At 35.2% G+C, this 26,530-nt stretch overlaps 1 protein-coding gene across 1 annotated transcript in view; it reads left to right on the top strand.

Moving 5' to 3' along the window:
• STXBP5L (syntaxin binding protein 5L) overlaps window positions 1–26,530 on the top strand; it is a 401,935-nt gene that overhangs the window by 295,346 nt on the left and 80,059 nt on the right. Inside the window, exons 18-19 of the mRNA XM_007450522.1 lie at window positions 15,892–16,043; window positions 18,037–18,108. Coding sequence (XP_007450584.1) covers window positions 15,892–16,043; window positions 18,037–18,108 — 224 coding nt within the window. The remainder of the gene's footprint in view (window positions 1–15,891; window positions 16,044–18,036; window positions 18,109–26,530) is intronic.

Below are 26,530 nucleotides of genomic sequence, written 5' to 3'. Positions count from 1 at the left end.
GCCCAGGAGTGGGATTGCTGGATCATATGGAAGTATTATTTTTAATTTTTTTAGGAACCTCCATACTGTTCTCCATAGTGGTTATACCAATTTATCTATACATTACCACCAACATTGTTGAAGGGTCCCCTTTTCTCCACACCCTCTTCAGCATTTATTTGTAGACTTTTTGATAATGGCCATTCCGACAGGTGTGAGGTGATACCTCATTGTGCTTTAGATTTGAATTTCTCTAGTAATTAGGAATGTTGAGCATCTTTTCACGTGCTTTTTGGCCATCTCTATAAATTCTTTGGAGAAATGTCTGTTTAGATCTTCTGCCCATTTTTTGATTAGGTTATTTGTTTTTTGTTATTGAGTGGCATGAGCTGTTTGTAGATTTTGGAGATTAATCCCTTGTCAGTGGCTTCATTTCCAAATATTTTCTCCCATTCTGTGGGTTGTCTTTTTGTTTTGTTTATGGTTTCCTTTGCTGTGCAAAAGCTTTAACTTTAATGAGGTCCCATTTGTTTATTTTTATTTTTATTACTGTAGGAGGTAAATCCAAAAAGATACTGCTGCCATTTATGTCAAAGAGTCTTCTGCCTATCTTTTCCTCTAAGAGTTTATAGTGTCCAGTCTTACATTTAGGGCTTTAGTCCATATTTGTGTATGGAATTAGAGAATGTTCTAATTTCATTCCTTTACCTGTAGCTGTCCAGTTTTCCCAGCATCACTTATTGAGCAGGCTGTGTTTTCTCCACTGTATATTTTTGCCTTCTTTGTTGTAGATTAATTGACCATAGGTTCATGGGTTTATTTCTGGGCTTTCTATCCAGTTCCATTAATCTGTATTTCTGGTTTTCTGCCAGTACCATACTGTTTTGATGACTGTAGCTTTGTAGTATAGCCTGAAGAAGTCAGGGAGCCTGATTCATCCAGCTCTGTTTTTCTTTCTCAGGATTGCTTTGGCTATTTCAGGTCTTTTGTGTTTCCATACAAATTGTAAAATGTTTTGTTCTACTCCTGCGAAATATGCCATTGGTAATTTGATAGGGATTGCATTAAATCTGTATATTGCCTTGGGTGTATAGTCATTTTGACAATATTGATTCTTCCAGTCCAAGAACATGGCATATCTTTCCAACTGTTTTTGTCATCTTCAAATTCTTTCATCAGTGTCTTAGAGTTTTCAGAATACAGCTCTTTTGCCTCCTTAGATAGATTTATTCCTAGGTATTTTATTCTTTTTGATGCAATGGTAAATGGGATTGTTTCCTTAATTTCTCTTTCTGATCTTTCATTGTTAGTGTATAGAAATGGAACAGGTTTCTGTGTATTAATTTTGTATCCTGCAACTTTACTGAATTCATTGATGAGATCTAGTAGTTTTCTGGTAGCATCTTTAGGATTTTCTATGTATAGTATCATGTCATCTGCAAACAGTGACAGTTTTATTTCTTCTTTTCCAATTTGGAAGTATATGGCATATATGGCCTTAATTATGTTGAGGTATGTTCCCTCTCTGTGCCCACTTGCTGGAGAGTTTTTATCATAAATGGGTGTTGAATTTTGTCAAAAGCTTTTTCTACATCTGTTGAGATGATCATATGGTTTTTATTCTTCAATTTGTTGATGTGTTGTATCACATTGATTGATTTGTGGATATTGAAGAATCTTTGCATCCCTGGAATAAATCCCACTTGATCATGGTGTATGATCGTCTTAATGTATTGTTGGATTCGGTTTACTAGCACTTTGTTGAGAATTTTTGTGTCTATGATCATCAGTGATATTTGCCTGTAATTTTCTTTTTTTGTGATATCTTTGTCTGGATTTGGTATCAAGATGATGGTAGCCTCATAGAATGAGTATGAGACTGTTCCTTCTTCTGAAATTTTTTGAAAGAGTTTCAGAAGGATAAGTGTTAATTCTTCTCCAAATATTTGATAGAATTCACCCATGAAGCCATCTGGTCCTGGACTTCTGTTTGTTGGAAGTTTTTAAATCACTGTTTCAATTTCAGTGCTGTGATTGGTCTGTTCATATATTCTGTTTCTTCCTGATTGTCTTTGAAGGTTGTACCTTGCTAAGAGTTTGTCCATTTCTTCTAGGTTGTCCATTTTATTGGCATACTGTTGTCTGTAGTAATCTCTTTTGATCCTTTGTATTTCTGTGGTGTCACTTGTAACTGCACCTTTTTCATTTCTACTTTTATTGATTTGAGCACTTTCCCCTTTTTTTCTTGATGAGTCTGGATAAAGGTTTATCAGTTTTATCTTTTCAAGAACCAGCTTTTAGTTTCATTGATCTTTTCTACTGTTTTCTTCATCTCTATTTCATTTATTTCTTCTCTGATCTTTATGATTTCTTTTCCTTCTACTAACTTTGGGTTTTGTTTTTTCTTCTTTCTCTAGTTGCTTAAGGTGTAAGGTTGTTTATTTGAGATTTTTCTTGTTTCCTGAGGTAAGATTGTATTTCTATAAACTTCCCTCTTAGAACTGCTTTTGCTGCATCCTATAGGTTTTGGATCATTGTGTTTTTGTTTTCATATATCTCTAGGTACTTTTTTATTTCCTCTCTGATTTCTTTGGTGATCCATTGGTTTTTTAGTAACATATTGTTTAACCTCTACGTGTTTGTGATTTTTACAATTTTTCTCTTGTAGTTGATTTCTAATCTCAGAGTGTTGTGGCTGGAAAATATGCTCAATATGATTTCAGTTTTCTTAAATTTACCAAGGCTCACTTTGTGGCCCAGCATGTGATCTATCCTTGAGAATGTTCCATGTGCACTTGAGAAGAATGTGTATTCTCCTGCATTTGGATGGAATGTTCATCTGGTCTAATGTGTCATTTAAGGCCCGTGTTTCCTTACTGATTTTCTGTCTGGATGATCAGTCCATTGATGTAAGTGGGGTGTTAAAGTCCCCCACTATTATTTTTGTGTTACTGTTGATTTCTCCTTTTATGGCTGTTAGTATTAGCCTTACATATTGAGGTGCTCTTATGTTGGATGCATATATATTTACAATTGTTATAATTTCTTCTTGGATTGACCCTTTGATCATTATGTAGTGTCCTTCTTTGTCCCTTGTAATGGACTTTATTTTAAAGTCTATTTTGTCTGATGTGAGTATTGCTACTCCAGCTCTCTTTTGATTTCCATTTGCATGGCATACCTTTTTCCATCCTCTCACTTTCAGGCTGTATGTGTCCCTAGATCTGAAGTGGGTCTCTTATAGACAGCATATATATGGGTCTTGTTTTTGTGTCCATTTGGCCAGTCTTTTGGTTGGAGCATTTACATTTAAGGTAATTATCAATATGTATGTTCTTATTGCCATTCTGTTAATTGTTTAGGATTTGTTTCTGAAGTTCTTTTTTCTTCCCTTTCTCTTTTGTTCTTGTTTCTTGTGATTTGATGACTATCAAATCACAAGAGAAGAGAGTTGTGTTTGGATTGATTTTTCTGTTTTGTGTGTGTATCTATTGTAGGTTTTTCGTTTGCAGTTACCATGACGTTTTAATATAGCAGTCTATATATATACAAGATTTTTTTAAGTTGCTGGTTTCTTACTTTCAAATGCCTTTCCAATATCCTGCATTTGTGCTCTCCTCTTCTCACAGTTGCTGGTTTTGCGATCACATTTGTGTGTGTATATTTTCCTACCTTTACTATATGTTTGCCTTTACTGGTGTGCTTTCCCATTTGTAATGTTCTTGTTTCTAGTTGTGGCCTTTTCTTTTCTGCCTAGAGATGTTCCTTTAGCATTTGTTGTAAAGCTGGTTTGGTGGTACTGAATTCTGTTAGCTTCTGCTTGTCTGTAAAGCTTTTGATTTCTCCACTGAATCTGAATGAGAGCCTTGCTGGGTAGAGTATTCTTGGTTATAGGTTTTACCCTTTCATCACTTTAAATATATCATGCCACCGCCTTCTGGCCTGCAGAGTTTCTGCTGAAAAATCAGCTGATAACCATGTGGGGCATTCCTTTGTATGTTATTTGTTGCTTTTCCCTTTTGCTTTTAATATTTTCTCTGTCTTTATTTTTTGTCAGCTTGATTAATATGTGTCTTGGGGTGTTCCTCCTTGGTTTTATCCTGTATGGGACTATCTGTGCTTCCTGGATTGAGTATTTCCTTTCCCATGTTAGGGAATTTTTTGGCTATTATGTCTGCAAATATTTTCTCAGGGCCTTTCTCTCCTCTCCTTCTGGGATGCATATAATGTGAATGTTGGTGCATTTAATGTTATCCCAGAAGTCTTTGAGACTGTGCTCATTTCTTTTCATGCTTTTTTCTTTATTCTGTTCCATGGCCATGATTTCCACCAATCTGTCTTCCAGCTCACTTATCCTTTCTTCTGCCTCATTTTTTCTGCTACTGATTCTGTCTAGTATATTTTTTATTTCAGTTATTGTATTGTTCATCTCTGTTCTTTAAATTTTCTATCCCTTTGTTAAACATTTCTTATATCTTCTTGGTCTGCGCCTCCATTCTTTTTCTGAGATCTTGGATCATCTTTTACTCTGAATTATTTTTCAGGCAGATTGCCCGTCTTCACTTATTTGTTCTTCTGGGGTTTTATCCTATTCTTTCACCTGGAACATATTTCTCTGCCATCTCATATTTCTCTGCTGTCTAACTTTCTGTGTTTGTGGTCTCCATTTCTCAGGCTGCATGTTTGTAGTTTCTCTTGCTTCTGGTTTCTCTTGCCCTCTGGTGTGTGAGGTTGGTCCAGGGGCTTGTGCAGGCTTCCTGATGGGAGGGACTAGTGCCTGCCCACTGGTGGGTGGAGCTGGGTCTTGTCCCTCTGGTGGGCAGGGCCTTGTCAAGGGATGGCTTGCACTCCAGACAACTTTAGGCGGCCCTGCTGATGGGTGTGGCTGTGTTCCCACCCTGTTGGTTGTTTGATCTGTGGCATCCCAGCACTGGAGTCTGTAGGCTGTTGGGTGGGGACATGTCTCAGTGCCAAAATGGTGACCTCCTGGAGAGCTCACACCAATGAATATCCCCTGGGGCCTCCACCACAAATGTCCTTGCTCCCAGAGTGAGCCACAGCTGACCCCCACATCCCCAGGAGACCCGCCAGGACCCACAGGTAGGTCCCAGCTCAGGCTTTTATGGAGTCACTGCTTTGCCATGGATCCCGGTGCACACAAGACCTTGTGTTTGCCCTCCCAAAGTGTAGTCTCTGTTTACCCCAGTCCTGTGCAGCTCCTGTACTCATGCCCCACTAGCCTTCAAAGCCAAATGCACTGGGGGCTCCTCCTCCTGATGCCAGACCTCCAGGCTGGGGAGCCTGATGTGGGGCTCAGAACTCTCACTTCTATGGGAGAACCTTTGTGATATAATTATTTTTCAGTTTGTGGGTAACCCAGACAGCAGGTGTGGGATTTGATTATATTACAAAAGTGCCCCTCCTACCATCTCGTTGTGGCTTCTTCTTTGTCTTTGGAATATAGAATATCTTTTTTGGTAGGTTCCAGTCTATTTTGTTGATGGTTGTTTAGCAGTTAATTGCAATTTTGGTGTTTTTGTGAGAAGAGCTGAGCTCAAGTCCTTCTACTCCACCATCTTGTCCTCAACCTCCCCCAGACTATGGGTGCTGTGCCATGCCATGCCAGGGGCATAACAGCCCATGGCTTCCCCAAGTCCAGGCTGGTGAGTTGGAGTCATTGCTCTGGCCTATCTGCTTTTTCTGGCCTCACTGATTCAGGGCTGTGGCCACAACCCTAGGCCAGAGGCGGCACCCTCAAAGCATGGTGGGACAGTCAACCACCAGGTCAGGAAGCACGTGGGTCCATTCTGGTAATAATTTAATTAAATATTAATGTTAAAAATAAACTTTATTAAAGTATTAATGTATATGAAAGTTTCCTAATCATAAGTATGTAATATGAGTTTTGACAAATATACATGACAATATAAGTTATATAACCACCAACAGACTAATTTTATAAAAACTATTCATTACCTTAAAAGGTTCCCTCGTGCCCTTTGCATTCAATTATTACCTCTCTCTCCTTGGCCCCACAAAACCACTGATTTGCTTTGTGTCACCATAGTTTTTACATTTACTACAATTTTATATAAATAGAAACATAAATAATTTTGTTTGTTTTCTTTCACTTAGCATAATGCTTTTGTGATTTATCCTTATTTTCATTGCTGCATAATATCTCATTATGTGGATATACAAAAATGTGTTGTGTCCATTAACAGTTGGTGGAAATTTGGGTTGTTTCCAGTTTGGGACTACTATGAATAAATCTGCTATTAACATTCAGGTAAAAGTCCTTGTGTAACATTTATTTGTATTTTCTTGAGTAGATAAGAGGAGAATTACTCAGTCATATGGTAAGTATATTTTTATGAGACAGGATAAACTATTTTATAAAGAGGTTATATCATTTTGCATTCCCACCAGCAATGTATGAGGGTTTTGATTTTTCCACATTCTTGTCAACACTTCCTATTGTCGATCTTTTCAATTTTATCTACTCTGATGGGTTCACTGGTATCTAATAGTGATTTTAATTTACATGTTCCTAGTAACTAATGATGTTCAGCATCTTTCAAGTGCTTATTTCACATTTGTGCATCTTGTTTGGTGAAATGTCTGTTCAAACCTTTTACCTACTTTTTAAATCAAGTTGTCTTATTATTACTGGGAGTTCTGTAAATATTTTGAATAAGATATGTATTTTCCAAATATCTTCTCTCAGTCTGTGGCTAATCTTTTCATTTTGTTAATGGTATCTTTTGTAGAGCAAAATGATTTAATTTTGATGTCATGCAGGTTATCAATTTTTTTATTTTATGGTTTGTGCTTTTCATGCCCTTTTAAACTGTTGTCAAACCCAAGATTACTATGATTTTCTTCTGATCCATTTTAAGTTAATTTTTGCATTTTATGAAAGGTGAAAGTTAAGGCTCCATTTTTAATTTATGGGTATCTAATTGTTTTATCATTTATTGAAAATATCTTTCCTCTGAGTTGCCATAGCACTTTTGCCAAATATTGTCATTTATGTGTGAGTTTGTGGATATTGTTCCATTACACTAATATTTATGTTTATTTTTTCAATACTTTTTCAATACCAGCCTATTGTGATTCCTGTAGCTTTAGAGTATGTCTTGAAATTTTATAGTGTAGCTCCTTAAACTTTTTTATTTTTCAAAACCGTTTGGGCTATTCTAGATCACTGCATTTTCATACATAGTTTAGAATCATGTTTCAATTTCTTAAACAAAAAAAGTCTGCTGGGATTTTGTTTGGAAGTGCCTTCACTTTATAGATCAATTTGGGGGAAATGAACAATATTGAGTTTTCTTACCTTTGATCAAGGTACATCTCTTTATTTAAGTCTTCTTTCATTTCCCTCAGCATGGTTTATAATTTTCAGTATACATGTTTTCTACATGTGTTAAATTTATACCTATTTTATAATTTGATGCTATTATGAGTATTGGATGGAGAGTTCTATAAATTTCATTTTAGTCAAGGATGTCAATAGTGTTGTTCAGAACTTCTATATTCTGACTAATTATTTTTTGCCTAATAATTCTGTCAATTATTGAAAGAAGAATGTTTGCATCCTCAACCTTAATTGTAGATTTGTCTGTTTTTCCTTCTAACTCTCAGTATTTCTCCATGTATTTTGAAGGTCTATTACCAGATGAATCCACATATAAGGTTGCTATATATTCTTGGTGAATTGACTTCATAATCATTCTCCCTATTTATCTCTCAAAATTTTTCTTGTTCTGAAATATACTCTGTCTATATTAATGATCCATTAATATAGCCACTTCAGCCTTCATTTAATTAGTGTTTTCATGGTATACGTTTTCCATTCTTTTATTTTTAAACTGGATTTGTCATAGGCAACATATATTGGATCTGAATTTTTTTTTCCACTCAGGCAATCTCTGCCCTTAATTGGAGTGTTTAGACAATTTATTGACTTTAATGTGATTATCCCTATTGTTGCCTTGAATGAAAAGATTTTTCTATTTTCTATTTGTCCCATTTGTTCTCGCATTCTTTTCTTTTTTATGGTACCTTTTAATGATTCTATTTTATCTCCTGCTGTCCTAAGTATTTGTTTTAAATTTTAATTAAAAAACTTTTTTTTAATTTACATTTTGCTCTTTGGTTTATTATGTGTATTATATATATATCTTTAACTTCAAATAAATAAACAGCATTATACCACTTCACATATAAGAATCCTTTAACAGTATACTTCTATCTCTCTTCCTGTTCTATCTCTTCCTGTTCTTAGTACTACTGTTGCCATATATTTTATTTCTATCATGTTATAAATCCCACAATACATTGTTATTTGCATTTTAAGTGATCATTGATTTTTTGAAGAAATGAGTCTTTAATATTAATCCACATATTTAACCACTTATGGTGTTCTTCATTACTTAGTGTAGATCCATATTTTAATCTGGAATCATTTTTCTTCTGCCTAAAGGACCTCCTTTATTATTTCTTTTTAATGCTTCAGCTATTTTATTTAAAGATAAGTTATCAATACTGACAGGCCAAAAAATTCTAGAATAAGATAATGCTATGGAGAATAGGGTAGCTATTTTATATACAAGGGATTAGAAGGCATATTATGTTCCTACAGTACAGTTGCTCTAGTTTTTATATACAATGTTTAAAGGTTACTTGCCATTTACAGTTATTACAAAATATTGGCTGCATTCCCCATGTTGTACAATACATCCTGGAGCCTATCTTACACCCAATAGTTTATACTTCCTACTCCCAGACCCCTCCCCTTCTCTCCCCACTGGTAACCACTAGTTCTCTTTATCTGTTGAGTCTGCTTCTTTTTTGTTATACTCACTAGTTTGTTGTATTTATTTTCGATTTCACATATAAGTGATAACACGCAGTATTTGTCTTTCTCTGTCTGACTTATTTCACTTAGCATAATGCCATCTGAGTCCACTAATGCTGCTGCAAATGGCAACATTTCATTCCCTTTTTTGCTGTATTTTATATTGGAAATGCTTTTTAAATTTTTAATGTTTATTTTCTTATTAGTCATCCTTTTTTTTTTAAGAACATTAAAATGTGAAAAGTGTATATTTAGGAGTTGAGCAAATAGTACATATGTATGTGTGTGTGTGTATATATATGTATATATATATATATATATTTTTTTATTCAAACAGAAAGTCACAAAAATTATAAACATCCTCATCAGTTCACTCAGTCCCGTGTAATTAATTTTTTTTTCATCTTGATCTTTTGTTAGCACTTTTATGAGTTCATCAGTTTTCCATTAGAGTTCTGAAAATGCTTATTCATTCAGTTCAGCAGTATAGTCAGTTACCAGAAACCTGTACTTGTCAGTCTTTTCCATGAATTCCTTGAAGATGAAACCCTTCTATAAGAACATATTTTCAAAAGCATCAGAATACACCCAGAACTATCTGTAAATGACAAAAGACTTAAAAATGACCATGGTTAAAGATTTGATGAAAGTTCATAATAATGCAATTGACAAGGAAACTTAGTTATTTCTGAGATATACATTTTAAAGTAATAACTAGAATTATGACATATGACATTATACCAGAACATATAAGATTTTTAGAAATTTCATGTAATGTCTGAAACATTTATATTAACATATTTCCATAAAAATAACCCAAAGAAAGTTTAGTATTAGTTGTTTTGTTTGTTTGTTTATATTGCAGGTTCTTATTAGTCATCCATTTTATACACATCAGCGTATACATGTCAATCCCAATCTCCCAATTCAGCACACTGCCACCACCACCCCTTGCCACTTTCCCCCCTTGGTGTCCATATGTTTTGTTCTCTACATCTGTGTCTCAATTTCTGCTCTGCAAACCAGTTCATCTGTACCATTTTCTAGGTTCCACATATATGTGTTAATATACGATATTTGTTTTTCTCTTTCTGACTTACTTCACTCTGTATAACAGTCTCTAGATGCATCCACGTCTCTACAAATGACCCAATTTCATTCCTTTTTGTGGCTGAGTAATATTCCATTGTATATATGTACCACATCTTCTTTATCCATTCGTCTGTCCATGGGCATATAGGTTGCTTCCATGATCTGGCTATTGTAAATAGTGCTGCAATGAACATTGGGGTGCATGTGTCTTTTTGAATTATGGTTTTCTCTGGGTATATGCCCAGTAGTGGGATTGCTGGGTCATATGGTAATTCTATTTTTAGTTCTCTAAGGAACCCCCATACTGTTCTCCATAGTGGCTGTATCAATTTACATTCCCACCAAGAGTGCAAGAGGGTTCCTTTTTCTCCACACCCTCTCCAGCATTTGTTGTTTGTAGATTTTCTGATGATGCCCATTCTAACTGGTGTGAGGTGATACCTCATTGTAGTTTTGATTTGATTCTCTAATGATTAGTGATGTTGAGCAGCTTTTCATGTGCTTCTTGGCCATCTGTATGTCTTATTTGGAGAAATGTCTATTTAGGTATTCTGCCCATTTTTGGATTGGGTTTTTTGTTTTTTTAATATTGAGCTGCATGAGCTGTTTATATATTTTGCAGATTAATCCCTTGTCAGTTGCTTCGTTTGCAAATATTTTCTCCCATTCTGAAGGTTGTCTTTTCGTCTTATTTATGGTTTCCTTTGCTGTGCAAAAGCTTTTAAGTTTCATTAGGTACCATTTGTTTATTTTTGTTTTTATTTCCATTACTCTAGGAGGTGGATCAAAAAATATCTTGGGTTTATTTTTTAGGTCCTTTTCTTCTCTTGTGTTTCCCACTTAGAGAAGTTCCTTTAGCATTTGTTGTAAAGCTGGTTTGGAGGTGCTGAATTCTCTTAGCTTTTGCTTGTCTGTAAAGCTTTTGATTTCTCCATCGAATCTGAATGAGATCCTTGCTGGGTAGAGTAATCTTGGTTGTAGTTCTTCCCTTTCATCACTTTAAATATATTGGGCCACTACCTTCTGGCTTGTAGAGTTTCTGCTGAGAAATCTGCTGTTAACCTTATGGGAGTTCCCTTGTATGTTATTTGTCATTTTTCCCTTGCTGCTTTCAGTAATTTTTCTTTGTCTAATTTTTGCCAATTTGATTACTATGTGTCTCGGCATGTTTCTCCTTGGGTTTGTCCTGTATGGGACTCTCTGCACTTGCTGGATTTGGGTGGCTATTTCCTTTCCCACGTTAGGGAAGTTTTCGACTATAATCTCCGCAAATATTTTCTCGGGTCCTTTCTCTCTCTCTTCTTCTTCTGCGACCCCTATAATGCGAATGTTGTTGTGTTTGAGGCTGTCCCAGAGGTCTCTTAGGCTGTCTTCATTTCTTTTCATTCTTTTTTCTTTATTCTTTTCTGCAGCTGTGAATTCCACCATTCTGTCTTCCAGGTCACTTACCTGTTCTCCTGCCTCAGTTATTCTGCTATTGATTCCTTCTAGTGTATTTTTCATTTCAGCTATTGTATTGTTCATCTGTTTGTTCTTTAATTCTTCTAGGTCTTTATTAAACATTTCTTGCATCTTCTGGATCTTTGCCTCTGTTCTTTTCCTGAGGTCCTGGATCATCTTTGCTATCATTATTCTGAATTCTTTTTCTGGAAGGTTGCCTATCTCCACTTCATTTAGTTTTTCTGGGGTTTTATCTTGTTCCTTCATCTGGTATATAGCCCTCTGCCTTTTCATCTTGTCTATCTTTCTGTAAATGTGGTTTTTATTCCACAGGCTGCAGGACTGTAGTTCTTCTTGCTGCTGCTGTCTGCCCTCTGGTGGATGAGGCTATCTAAGAGGCTTGTGGAAGTTTCCTGATGGGAGGGACTGGTGGTGGGTAGAGCTGACTGTTGCTCTGGTGGGCAGAGCTCAGTAAAACTTTAATTCACTTGTCTGCTGATGGGTGGGGCTGGGTTCCCTCCCTGTTGCTTGTTTGGCCTGAGGTGACCCAACACTGGAGCCTAACCCGGCTGTTTGGTGGGGCTAATGGCAGACTCTGGGAGGTCTCACGGCAAGGAGTACTTCCCAGAACTTCTGCTGCCATTATCCTTGTCCCTTGGTGAGCCACAGCTGCCCGCGACCTCTGCAGGAGACCCTCCAACACTAGCAGGTAGGTCTGGTTCAGTCTCCTATCGGGTCACTGCTCCTTCCTCTGGGTCCCGATGTGCATACTACTTTGTGTGTGCCCTCCAAGAGTGGAGTCTCTGTTTCCCCCAGTCCTGCCATCAAATCCCACTAGCCTTCAAAGTCTGATTCTCTAGGAATTCCTCCTCCCATTGCCAGACCCCCAGGTTGGGAAGCCTGACGTGGGGCTCAGAACCTTTACTCTGGTGGGTGGACTTCTGTGGTATAAGTATTCTCCAGTTTGTGAGCCACCCACCCAGCAGTTATGGGGTTTGATTTTATTGTGATAGCACCCCTCCTGTCATCTCATTGCAGCTTGTCCTTTGTCTTTGGATGTGGGGTATCTTTTTGGGTGAGTTCCAGTGTCCTTCTGTCGATGATTGTTCAGCAGTTAGTTGTGATTCCGGTGTTCTCGAAAGAGGGAGTGAGAACATGTCCTTCTACTCCACCATTTTGAACCAATCTCTTCCTTTATTATTTCTTATAGTACCTGTCTCCTAGTGATGAAGTCCCTCAGATTTTTATTCATGAGTAAAAATCTGTATTTCACCATTTGAAAGATATGTGCTGAGTATAGAATTTTATTTTGACCCATTATAATCATTTGTTGCTTTCAAGATGATGTCATGTCATTTCGGACTGTGTAGTTTCCAATGAGTAGATTTCATCATTCTTATCTTTTCCTCTGTGTAGGAAATATATCTTTTCTCTCTGGCTGCTTTTAACATTTTTTCTTCATCACTAGTTTTCAACAATGTGATGATGTATTTTTCTTTATGTTTATTCTGCTTAGGATCCTTTGAGTGAGTTTCTTGGATCTTTAGGTTTACTGTTACCAAGTTAGTTTGGCTATCAATCATTTTGCTATTTTGGCTTCATTGCTTTAAATATGTTTTCTGCTGGCTGATCTTCCTTTCTGAGGCTCCAATTACATTTATTCTAGACTGCTCAATTTTGTCCCAGGGGTCAGTGATGCTTTGGGGTTTTCTTCTCTCTCATGTTTCTTTTTGGAAATTTTCTATTGCTATTTATTCAAGTTCACTATTCTTCTCTGCTATGATGTCTAATATTCAGATAAAAATATATCAGAAATGATTAAATTATCTCTCGAAATTTGAGTCTTTTTAATATCTTCTAATTCTCACTTTATCACATTCATGTTTTCCTCAGCCTTCTTGAATATCTGGAATATATTTTCCAAAGCATTTTTAATATCCTTTTCTGCTAATTTTATCATCTCTTTTATTTCTAGGTATGTTTCTGGTGATTTACTTTTTTCCTCTGGTTATCAGTCTTTTTCTTGATACCTACTACTTTTCATATAGTTAACATTGTGAATTTTACATTTATGGTGATATTTTGTTGGATTCTTTTCAATAGATAGTTATCTGGAAGGAAGTTATGTTACTTAGAATCATTGTTTTTAAGCTTTTTTAGGGTGGGTCTAGAAAAGCCTTTAGTTTATGGCTAATTTGTTCCCACTACTGAAGTGACATCCCTATATCTGTTTTCCCATGTAGTTGGAGATCTCAGTAGTTTGGCTGGTAGTGACATGAAATATTCTCAGCCTTGTTTGAGCTTTGTGAATTGTTCTGCTTTATCCTTTTGGTGGTTTGTTCCCAAGCCTGGGGTAGTTTATTCACATGGATGCACAGATCAGTACCCAGACAAAATTTCAAGAGAACCATTCTATAAATCTCTGGTGTATTCTATCTATGCAGCTCTCTTCTTTCTAGTATTTTACCTCATAAATCCTGTTTTTGCCACATTAGACTCTGATTTCTGTCTCCTTGGTTTGGTGAGACTTCTGATCTCTCCTTGAGTTTCGGTTTCCTGGGAAATCTCTCCATTCAGTAAGCTAGAACACTTAGTTTAAACTAAAGTTTGCTTTGATTGTTATCCTTCTCTCATCTTATTCTATGTTGCCTGTTGACCAATATGTGAAGACTGCCGTTTAATATATTTTGTTCAGCTTCCTAGTTAAGGTAGGAGATTAAATCCAGTATCCATATTGACTTTTCAACAACAATTGCCTAACCTCCCCAAACCTAAGGTATAACTTTCCAGGATTCTTACTTATTTACTTACTTGCTTATTTATTTATTTATGGCTGCATTGAGTCTTTGTTGCTGCATGCAGGCTTTCTCAGTTGCATCAAGTGGGGGCTACTCTTCATTGTGGTGCACAGGCTTCTCATTGCGGTGGAGTTTGTTGCGGAGCACGGGCTTTAGGCACATAGGCTTCAGTAGTTGTGGCTCACAGGCTTAGTTGCTCCCCGGCACATGGGGTCTTCCCGGACCAGGGATCAAACCCGTGTCCCCTACATTGGCATGTGGATTCTTAAGCACCACACCACCAGGGAAGTCCCCAGTATTCTTATTTTTAATTCAAAATGAAAAATATTTTTGTTGGTGTCATACATTCTAGTTGCCTTTTTTTCTCTTCTCAGTACTGCATTTGGGAACTCTCTCATACCTGTAAGCAGAAGTAATTAATTACTTTTTAACATTAAAAGTTTAGAGATATTAATTTGCTACAATATATAGTATGTATAATATTGCACTTATAATAATATTAAGATCAGTTCTACTTTTGTGTTGAAAATTTTCAAAGTACTTTAATAACATTTCTGACTTGATACTAATAAAAGCTCTGTGAACTAGATAAATCTAGCGTTATAATTCTCATTACAAAGTAAAGAAGCTAAGGCCTCACAAGATTCATTAATTTTTCTCAATCGCATAACCTATAAATGATGAGATAGGATCTTCTGACTTTCATAACAATGTTTTTTCCAATTTTCCAGAGTCTGTCTTCCTGGAAGATGTAGAACTTTATGTAAAATAGCAAAACATCTAGTATAGTATGGTAGCAAAACTTTTCACTTTTCGTGAGGAAGGCAATATGGTGGAATAGAAATAACTAGATTTAGAGTAAGCGGATGATTTTTCAGTCATATTCAATCTAAGTAATAACGTGGAATTATATAAAATGAGCAAAACAACTTTTATACAACTATTTTGTATTTACTTCAGGAAACAAAAAGCAGATTTACAATTGTTCAGCTAGAGGGCATGTTGTAAATGGAGCAAAAAGAGAGTTTAGTGTATGCCAATTGTTAAGGTGACCAAAATGCCTGCTTAGGAGATCCATTTTAATTTTTCAGGAGATTTAGTTAAGAAATTAATCAAATGGCCTTTGTATTTTAGTAAATGGGACAAAATAAAGAACAAAAGATTGAGAAATTTTTAAATTTTTGTGAATGAGTTAGATCTCTGTTCATATCTACTATGGTGTCAAAATCTTTGATATATAAAGTTAATCTTTATGTAAAATCTTGTGTTAAGTATACACTTTGTTTAAGAAGAGAATTAATTTCGAACCTAATAATTATTATTTTTGAAAAAGTCACCTAATTGCATACCTAAGCAGCTGTTGCTATTGAAGTGTGACATTTCTTGATCTGTTCCCCCCTTCATAGCAAAAAGATTTTATATGATTCATCTGTAAAAACATAAAATCAAGTTAAAGAACAAGTTGAGTAATGACTACTTACATGATAAAATATATGAGAAAATATGATTGCAGGTCATTCCTATTTTTTGCAGTGGTCGTGGCTATTATATAAGGTTAACCTATCCTATGTAAAGGCACCATATCCTTTCTGACTTTCACCAGTCACTGCCTGACCCTAAAGCATTACTTTCCAATAATCTTATTTATTTTTAAATTCAGAGATAAAAATAATAATGGTTGGCGTAATACATTCTAGTTGCATTTTTTTTTCCTCTCAGAGTTGCGTTTGGGAACTGCAATGGGTTGGCTGTGGTGGATTTTATACAGAAGACAGTACTGTTAAGCATGGGGACCATTGACCTATATAGATCAAGTGACCTATACCAACGGCAACCACGGTCTCCTCGAAAAAACAAGCAGTTCATTGCAGGTAGGAGATAAGATCGTTATGAACTTGATTAGTTCACCTGTTTTCTTACCTTTAGATTTCTTGTCTTTCTTCTGTGATGCTATTCAAATGCACAGCAATATAAAGTCAACACACTTTACAATACCATGTAAGTAAAATTGGTCAGAAACATAGTAAGAATCTTTGAAAGGGTAAAGGAGGTGTTTAAACTTCAATTTGTTGTTAACATTAGGAAGGATCTCAAGTTTCTTAAGTTGAATTCCTAAAAAATAACAAAAGAAGGTATTAAATATTAAAATGCTAAGAAAATCAGGTTATCTAGTTGAAAAAGCTGCTTGCAATGGTTGTGTTAACTGGGATAGTTTTCTTCTAATATATGATAGCTTTAAAAATATAACTTAAGGTCATTCACTAGTTTTAAGTTTTTCAAGTAACTCCATTTTTTGGCTGTCACCTTTCCTTGTTGGATGGTGACTTTCTTGGAGGTATTTTCACAAATGCAGTAAACATTATTAACATTTTAAAATGCTATGAAAGATGATATTTTTCTTGACAGGACAAATTAGAAAAACATATAAAGTTATTACTAAAATACAAGCCAGAATACTTTCTACGTATAACACCAAACCTTGATAGGCCAAATTATCCAAAGTTGTACTAAAATTTCAGTATATATCCAAATAGTTGGCTTTGCAAACATTGCCAACATTTTGTATATTTTCTGTCCACTGACATAGTTTAGTTGGTAAAATATTGGCTGAGCTAAAAGGTTTGCAGGTGGAAATGCATCTATAGTATTATGTGTTATTTTATACAGTTTTTTAAATTTTCTACTGTTTTTTAAAATAATCAGTTGAATATTGACACTTTTACTAAATATACCCACGTAAAGACTATTTTAAAGTAAAAAGAGTGCATTATGGTAGGTGTTATTTTCTAAATAGCAAATGTGCCAAATTTAACATCTGAATGTGGTAATAAATGAAGTTTCCTTTTGAACTAATGAAAAATTACTTGATATACTGAAATTCTCCTTCTTTGTTAATCTTTCTTTTGTAAACCTATACCCTTTCCAAATTGCTAATTTAGACCCTTTTCAGGAGCACAAAAGTTTTCCTTCAGAACCTGGAGTTTCTTTGTTTTTTGTTAGGGATCTCAACTTTTAGCAATATTTTATGAGTGCTAGCAATGTAAAATTAGATAGGTTCTGCTTCTACCACTACTGGCTTTTGAAAGAAAGGCAGAAGAAGAGAAATTGTGCATGAATGTACCATGAGATTCCCTCACGACTGAGAAAGAGAAAGTTGACTTTTGAAAGTTCATGGACTCTTGATAGAAAGATGTTAGGGGATAGTAGGCACTGTTTGCATGCTGAAACACTAATTCAATCAGAAAAGCTGTGGATCCTAAGACAACATCTAAATTACTTGCTGGATATACACAGTGGGATGACAAAGTGTATATTTTGACAGAGGTAATACAATTATTATTTAATTTAAACTTACTGAGCCTCAAAAATTATGATTAGAGCTCAGAATTTTAATGACTTTAAAATTAGGAAAAACTGTGATGAAGTTGTAAACTCTGCTTGTATTTAGTATATATAATGAGTACTCACTTTGCTATTAAAATAAAAGACTAAAATCCCTAAGCTTTCTTGTTAATACTGAAGGTTAAAGACAACCATTTTTATATTTATGAGGTAACATACATATTATTTATTAGCTAAATAAGTTTATGTAAAAAGCATAAAGAGAAATATGCCATTTATTTTTATAAAGATATTTGATTAAATAAAATTACTACAGCATTCTCATCATTCATCTATCACCTCACTTTCTAATTGATTTAATTTTTTAATATCTCCTTTCTAATTTGATTACCTAAACTTGCTGCAATTTCTTCATCTTGGCTGTTCTATATTCTGGTATGATATCACTTCCTTTCACTTTAGACTATTTTTCTCTCTTTCTTCTGCCTGCTGCTGATGCTGGTGTTCTGGCATGTTCCAAAGACAACTTTTGCATGCGTGGCCTGTCTAACTTTTATCCTGATTTAACGAAACGGATCCGTACTTCCTACCAGAGTAAGTTCAATAAAGGTTAGGCAAATAGCTTTTTTTTAAGTCATAATGCTTGAGTTAAATCCATATATCTGTGCTCAGTAATGTGTTTTTAAAAACACATTCAGCATGCATGCAAATTTTTGTTTTGTTATGGAAATGCAACCTGATAATTTTAATTAAAATTATATAAATATTTCAAATAGTTATATACCCATTTACCCATATTCATTGTTTCAGTGTTTATTTCAGACCATGTGTACCATGTGCTATTAGTCCAAGAGCCATTGTCTTCTTTGTTTTGAGGAGGAAGAGCCAGCCATGGTGTCCTTGTAAATAATAAACCTGATATTCTAGCATCAATAATAATTGAAAGCTTATTTTGGAAACCTTATGCCTTTGGCCATTTTATAAAATTATTTTAAACAGGGCCACAATACTTGCTTTTTCTAATGTAATTAGATTTCTTGGAGGTAGCATTTCTGATGCTTTTCATTAAAATAGAATATACAAACACACATTTTTATAGTGATTTTAGGAAACAAACACTGTGAAACTGGGGAATTAAGGTCACAAATAAAAGTCACTAATATTAACATTTACCATGGTAGCAAATGCAGATCTGAAGATGGTGTGTCAGATATTCTATTAAATGGTGCAGAAAGAGTGGGGAGTGAGAGTATGATTGGAGGTGCAGATGATACTAGTGGTATTATGGGTGAATATTTATTGACATGAGAAGATGTATATAATATGTTAATCAATATGTTTAAAAAGAACTTAATACATATAAGACAATCTCATATTTTTATAAAATATATATATGGATACATACATGTTTGTTGCTTGTATCCTAAATTTCTTCAGACCTCACCTCACCAGCTTGTACATACTTAATGGAATTACATCACTTATAAAAACCTAAAATTTTGTGTTCCATTAGCTAAAGGACGTCAACACCTGTGAAAGCCTTAAAATTTTTCTGGGGTGCAGAGGGTGACTTATTTTTGCTCAGAACTATTCTTTAGTTTTCTACTCTGAGCACCCCCTTTTTCAGTGCTTCCCACTGCCTCTAATCCTGGTGCCTTGTGATAGAACACATATTTGTGTTGGCTTCTGCTGTTACTAAAACAGAAACTTATTAGGTATTATAACATTTCTTGACACCTGAAAATTATATGAAATTTTAGTTTCCATAATTAAAATTTCCATAAAAGTTATATTGGAACACAGCCAAACTCATTCATTTACATATTGTTTCTGGCTGCTTCCAAACTACAATGGCAGAGTTGAGTAGTTGCAACAGAAACCATATGGCCCCTAGAGAATGGACTTGAGGATACGGGGAAGGGTAAGCTGGGACAAAGTTAGAGAGTGGCATGGACATATATACATTACCAAACGTAAAATAGCTAGCTAGTGAGAAGCAACTTCATAGCACAGGGAGATCAGCTCGATGCTTTGTGACCACCTAGAGGGGTGGGATAGGGAGGGTGGGAGGGAGGGAGATGCAAGAGGGAAGAGATATGGGGACATATGTATATGTATAACTGATTCACTTTGTTATAAAGCAGAAACTGACACACCATTGTAAATCAATTATACTCTAATAAAGATGTTAAGGGCTTCCCTGGTGGCGCAGTGGTTGAGAGTCCGCCTGCCGATGCAGGGGACATGGGTTCGTGCCCTGGTCCGGGATGATCACACATGCTGCGGAGCAGCTGGGCCCGTGAGCCATAGCCGCTCAGCCTGCGCGTCTGGAGCCTGTGCTCCACAACGGGAGAGGCCACAACAGTGAGAGGCCCGCATACAGCCAAAAAAAGAAAAGATGTTAAAAAAAAAATTGCCCACCTGAAAGAAAAAAAGAAACCATATGGCCCATGAGACCTAAATATTTACTGTCTTGCTCCTCACATAAATTTGCTGACCTCTCCCCTATTCTTCGTAACCCATCCCCTACCACCTAAACGGTTTCAGCCAAAACCTTTCCTGAAAATAGTTTCCAGGTGGTTTAACACACATACTCAGACTTCAGAATCCTAGTTTAGCCTTCTCAAGGTAGAATCCCCCTACTGTGTGTGTGTGTGTGTGTGTGTGTGTGTGTGTGTGTGTGTGTGTGTGTGTGTTTGAGAATGCATCCATCTGTACAGAAAGAAAAAGTTTCTGGAACATGAGATTGTAGATTTTATAAATTTCTTTTAATGTATTTTATGGTATTTCTATAATAAACACATAATGCTTTTATAGTAAAAAGAAGTTGGATTCTGAGGATAAGGAGCAGGCTCTTAGTTAATCTGAATTCTACAATATCAACCATGATATTAAAGTTCATTACTTCAATAATCTTATGTTGCCTTCAGAATAAAAAAGCCAAGATTTTAAACCTTCATTCAGGGTACTCTAAAATATAATTCTTATCTGCATCTTCAAATGAATTTTCTACTACTGCTATAAAAACACTCCTCTTAAGCCAGTGTATGTATCTTTACTTATAAATGAACCTTTCCTTAGATTTCACTCCCTATAGTAAACCTTTTCTGCTGCCATTAGAGCCCTTTGCACCAATTCCTTAATTTAAATGTCTATAGTGCCTACAGGTGTACAGGCTTCTATACAGTAGTGTCTGAACCATTTAATTGGTACTTAGATTTGTTTGTATTTTTATGCATATGTTCTACCTTTATAAATGCATGATAAGAACCTGAAGACCATATCTAAAATTGTTATTATCCTCTACACCCAACACAAGTATGAGCTCAGCAAGTCAATGATGATGGTAGTGAGATAGATAGAGCATGACAGGAGACTATTTTTGCTCACACGAATAGCCAGCAGACTTTTCAGTTTTGATAAATGAGAGTAGACATGGCTTCTGGGTTCACTGGAATTTTGCAAAAGAAATCATAGTTTCTTCTAAACAAAGAATTAAAGTGTCAAGACAGGAGTAAAATCAAGTCGTCAGAAGGCCATAAAAGATGTTCTCTGTCTTCCATGGGACTATGATTTGTGGATGCAAAGAAATGCTTTGGAAAGAGCAAGAGACATAGGGTGAGAAGGTTTATATCAAGTTCTGCCTTTTCTTCTTATTGACTACTCATTACATTTATAATCTTAAGCAAGTAATTTAACTGCTCTGAGTTTCTTTTTTCTCATATATAAAATAAAAATCATAATCCCTACTTTCCCCTTAGAGACTTTTGGAACTTTTCAAGATTAGTGTTTGTAATTGCACTTCTATAAATATTAGACATTATTATTATAATAGAAGATGAAACCACATCACAGGTTAAATAACCTTTCCAGAATACAACAAATCTATGGAAGAATTTAGGGCTAACATCCAGTCAGCTGCCTCATCACCTAGTGCCCTTTCTACTTGTTATAATGACAAATTCTGCTAGTTAAAAATTGATAATATACCATTTGAACCAAAGGAGGTTTGGAAGGTATGCTTAAGGTAGAACATTGTCAGAAAATGTGCTTATGCATCAATTTCTAGTTATGCATTGGGGAATCCTTTGGAAAGTTTCAGTCCTATATCTACAGACATTTTCTCTCTTTCACTGCATAATTTGTTCAGAGTGTGGGGAGTCATAACAGATCCTGGAAATACAAATCAATAACATAAAGAAAAATTGAACGAAAAGGGGAAGAGAAAACTAGCAAAGAGAGGCAAATAAACATTTTCAAAAATGAATGGAGCGGGCTTCCCTGGTGGTACAGTGGTTAAGAATCTGCCTGCCAATGCAGGGGATACAGGTTCGAGCCCTGGTCCGGGAAGATCCCACATGCCACGGAGCAACTAAACCCATGAGCCACAACTACTGAGCCCACATGCCACAACTGAAGCCCATGAGCCTAGAGCCCATGCTCCACAACGAGAAGCCACCATGATGAGAAGCCTGTGCACCGCAACGAAGAGTAGCCCCCACTTGCTGCAACTAGAGGAAGCCCATGCGCAGCAACAAAGACCCAACGCAGCCAAAAATAAATAAATAAAATAAATTTACTTTAAAAAAAAATGAATAGAGAAAGTCAAGAATGGAGGAGGAGTAAAACAAAGAATAAGAGGAATGCCTCAAGGAACAAAAACTAGCAAAAATTATGGTAAACAATGAATGGGAAAAGTCCATTTATTTAAAAAATATTTATTAAGCATTCTCTGTGTAAAACATTTTTTAGGCAGTAGATATATAATGATGAATGAAATAGTCTCTTCTCTCAATTTATAAGAGAAAACATATAAAGAAATTCATAGATATACAATTACAGTTGAAAAAAGAAAGCAATCCTATGAAAGAGAAAAATTAGATGTGGAAAAGTTGGACCTATTTTTGAGAGTGTTGTTAGGGAATGGCCTGAGGAGGAAACATTTAAGTGAATCCTTACAAGATAAGAAGGAATCAGACAAAGCTTTGAACTTACACTTCTGACCAAGGTAGAGTAACAGGGACAAGATTTAACATCCTGCCTCAAACAAACAGAAACAGCTATAATAAATGAAGCTGTGGTTTTTAAGACATGGGACATCAGACAATGAAGAACAGTAATTTCTGACAGATAAGAAACAAAAGAAGTGAACCCTATAACCATACCTCTTTACTGCCCTGAGAGAGTTTCTAGACCACAGCAAAGGGAGAAGGGGAAACCCAAGAGGAAACCAGTCAACTCCCTATGCTGAGAAGATGGAGATGAGAAACTGGGGAAACCAAAGCAGCCACAGCTCCTAAAGAGAGGATCCCAGAGATCTACAGTTTCCTCCTCCAACAGATCAACACATACCTATGATGTAGCTACCCAGGGACAGGTAAAAAACCATCTGAAAGGATTAAAGGAAATGGTATCCAACACTCAGACAAAGGGAATAGTGCCTATTTTTTCCCACCAGGCAGACTAAAATAAATAAATAAATAAATAAATAAATAAATAAATAAATAAATAAATAAATAAATAAAATATATATATATGAAATTCACATCTGCTTCTAATTAACATTGTACTGGGGATTCTAGCCAGTGTAGTCAGGCAAGAAAAAGAAAAGTTATCCAGACTGGAAAAGAAGTTAAATCATCCTTTTTCATAGACAACATGATCATCTATGAAGAAAATCTAATGAAGTCTACAAAAGAGCTACTAGAACTAGTAAGTGAGTTTAACAAAGTACAGGATATGAGGTCAGTATACAAAAATCAATTTTATTTCTGTCAACCTGCAACACTTAGCCATAAATTAAACAACAGATGTGAAAGACCCATGCGTTGAAAACCGGAAAACATTTCTGAGAGAAGTTAAAGAAGACCTTAAAAAATGAAAAATTACATGTCTCAATATTATTGAGATATCAGTTCTCTCCCAATTGATCTGTAGTTCAATACAATCCCAATAAATATCCAGCAGACTTTTTAATAGAAATTGACAAACTGACTCTAAAGTTCATATAGAAATGCAAAGGATTTATAGTAGTCAAAACAGCTTTTAAAAAGAACAATCTTGGAACCAACGCTACCTAATTTCAAGACTTTTTTAAAAATTAGTGTGTTATTGAGTCAGGTTGGTATTGGTCCAAAGACAGATATGTCAATGGAACTCAACAGACTCCAGAAATACATCTACACATATATGGACAACCAATTTTTTTACAAAGATGCAAAGCTAATTAAGCAGAGAAAGAATAATCTTTTCTACAAATGATATTTAAACAATTGAATATCCTTTTGTAAAAAAAATAACTTTGATCCATACTTTGTACTATATTTTTAACAGTTAATTTACAGTGGATCATAAGCTTTAATATAAAACCTAAAACCATAAATCTAGGAAGAAAGGAGAAAAATTTTGTTACCTTAGGTTAGGCAAAAGTGTTTTAGATAATATACCAATGACATGCTCCATAAAAGAACAAATGTATGGATAAATTGGATTTTTTCAAAAGTAAAAATTTCTGCTCTTTATAAGACACTGTTTTGAGAGTGAAAAGTTAAGCCATGGACTAGGAGAAAATATTTGCAAAGCATATATCTGATAAAGGACTTGTATCTAGAATAACATTTTTTAATTTCTCAGAACTCAATAATAAGCAAGCAACCCAATAAAAATATAGGCCAAAGATTTGAATAAATAATTCACAAATGAAAATATAGTGATAAAAATAAGCATACGAAAAGATACTCAAAAACATTCATTATTAAGAAAATCAAATTAAAACTACAATGAGATATAATAATACATCTATTATCATGACTATAATTTAAAAGACTGATCATGCCAAGTACTAGCAAGAATGTAGAAGAAATAGAATCTCTTACACACTACTGGTGGGAATGTACAATGGTATAACCATTTGTCAGGTTCTAAAGATTTAAACATACACTTATAATATGACCTAGCCACTTTACATCTAGTTATTTACCCTAGATAAATGAAAGCATATATCCATACAAAGATATTCATAGCAGCCAAAAATTCAAATATCTTTAGTAATCAAAAACTAAGACAACTAAAGTCTCTGTCAAAAACTAAATGAATAAACAAATCTTGTATGTTTGTTCAATGGCCTACTATGCAGTAATAAAAAGGTATGCACTATTGATATGTACTATACCATGGATGAATCTCAAAATAGTGAATCTTACATTGAATTAGAGAAACCATACAAAAAAGGGCAGATACTGTATGATTCCATTTATATAAAATTCTAGGAAATGAAAACTAATGCAGAGTGACAGAAGCAGACCAGTGGTTGCCTGGGGATGGGGAAGAGGCTGATATGGAGAGGGCTGGAAGGGAGGGTTACAAAAGGACACAAAGAAACTCTTGGATACATTTATTATCTTGATTGTAGAGATGGTTTCACAGGGGTATACATATGTCAAGATTTATCAAATTAAATACTTTATAAATATGTCAGTTGAACCTCAAAGAGTTATTTTTTTAAAGAGAACTAGGCACATAAAGGGCAGGGAGCAGTGTATTCCAGACAGAATGAACAGCTTATAAGAAGGTTCTAAGGTGGTTAAAGACTTTAACTATCTTCTGGAAATAGAAGGTCAGGGAGGCTTGGGGTGTAGTGATTGAGAGGGAAAGTGGGTTAAGATTTTGATGTCCAGATGAGCAGGGACAAGATCATACAAACTTCTAAAGCAATTATAAGAAATTCTGTTTTGAGCAAGAAAATGATATGCTTTGATTTATATCTTAAAAATGTTATCCACACTGCTGAATGAAGAAAATATTGTGGGGCCAAAAAGAATGAAAGCCAGTATACCAGTTGGGAGGCCAATATTATACTCCAGGCAGGAAAAGGTAGCTTTGGCCAGGATGATAGCACTGTTGTTGGAGAAAAAAGATAGGTGCAAGAATCACTTACAGAGCTACTAATTATAATTCAATTTGGGAGATCAGAAAGTGGAATCGAAGATTATTTCCAAATTTGGGCTAGAGCCAATGACTGTCATCATATTATTTACAAAGATGAAAAACTAGGGTTGAGGCACAGTATGTTGTTAGGGAATAGAGTTCAGTTTAGACATGTTAAATTTTGGTGTGTATTGTTTATCCAAGTGAAGACAATAAGTGGATAGGTAAACAAATCTTAATATCAGGGCTGTAATTTAGTATGTAATGGCATGGGAATGAAGTTATGTAGGCATGGAGGGAGCAGAAGAAGGGAAGAGGGGACTTGTGGATAAAGAAACAGGAATTTCAACATTTAATTTCCAAAGGAAGAGGAGTAGCTGGCAGAGAGGACTTGCCAGAGAGAAGAGAAGAAATGAGACTATTGCAGAAGCCAAATTAAAGGGGAGTGTTTCAAGAAGTGGTCAACCACATCAAATGCTACAGATAGGATAAGTAAGGTAAACTTAGGAAAGGGTCTAGTGGGTGCTGTGCTGTGAAGGTTATTAGTGACTCTCTAAAAAGTAGTTTTGAAAAATATTGGGATAGAAGCCACAATTATATTAGAGTAAAGAGTGGCAAGTGAGGAAACAGCACAAGTAAATAACTCTTTTGAGATGTTTGGTTATGAAGGGGTGCCAAAAAAATAGGTCAGTACCTGCATTGGAATAAAGTATTAAAAGAAGGATTTTTTTCATTTTAGATAAAGAGCATATTTTAAAGTTGATGTGAATATTGAATGATCCATAGAGAAAGAGAGATTGGTGGTAGGGGACAGAGGGAATAATAACTAAAGAAGCAAAATCCTTCAGAAAGTTACGGGAGAGGATATGTACAAAGATTAGTATTTAATAGGAAGTTTTCTCTATTTCTCTATTGTAATAGAGAGGTACATAAAAGAAAAGGAGAAAGCTACAGAATCAGAGGGTAAGTTACAAAATGTATGATTTGGTTGAGAAATGAAACAAGTGATTTTTACATCTCTGTTTTTCAGTTCTGTATTTTAATAGGTTTCCTTTCTTTTTGAAATCAGTTTTACAGTGTTTCCTTACTC

The sequence above is a fragment of the Lipotes vexillifer genome, unplaced genomic scaffold (genome assembly GCF_000442215.2).
Source record: "Lipotes vexillifer unplaced genomic scaffold, Lipotes_vexillifer_v1.1 scaffold1106, whole genome shotgun sequence".
Classification (NCBI taxonomy): Eukaryota; Metazoa; Chordata; class Mammalia; order Artiodactyla; family Lipotidae; genus Lipotes; species Lipotes vexillifer.
This window is presented reverse-complemented; position numbering and strand designations above follow the sequence as displayed.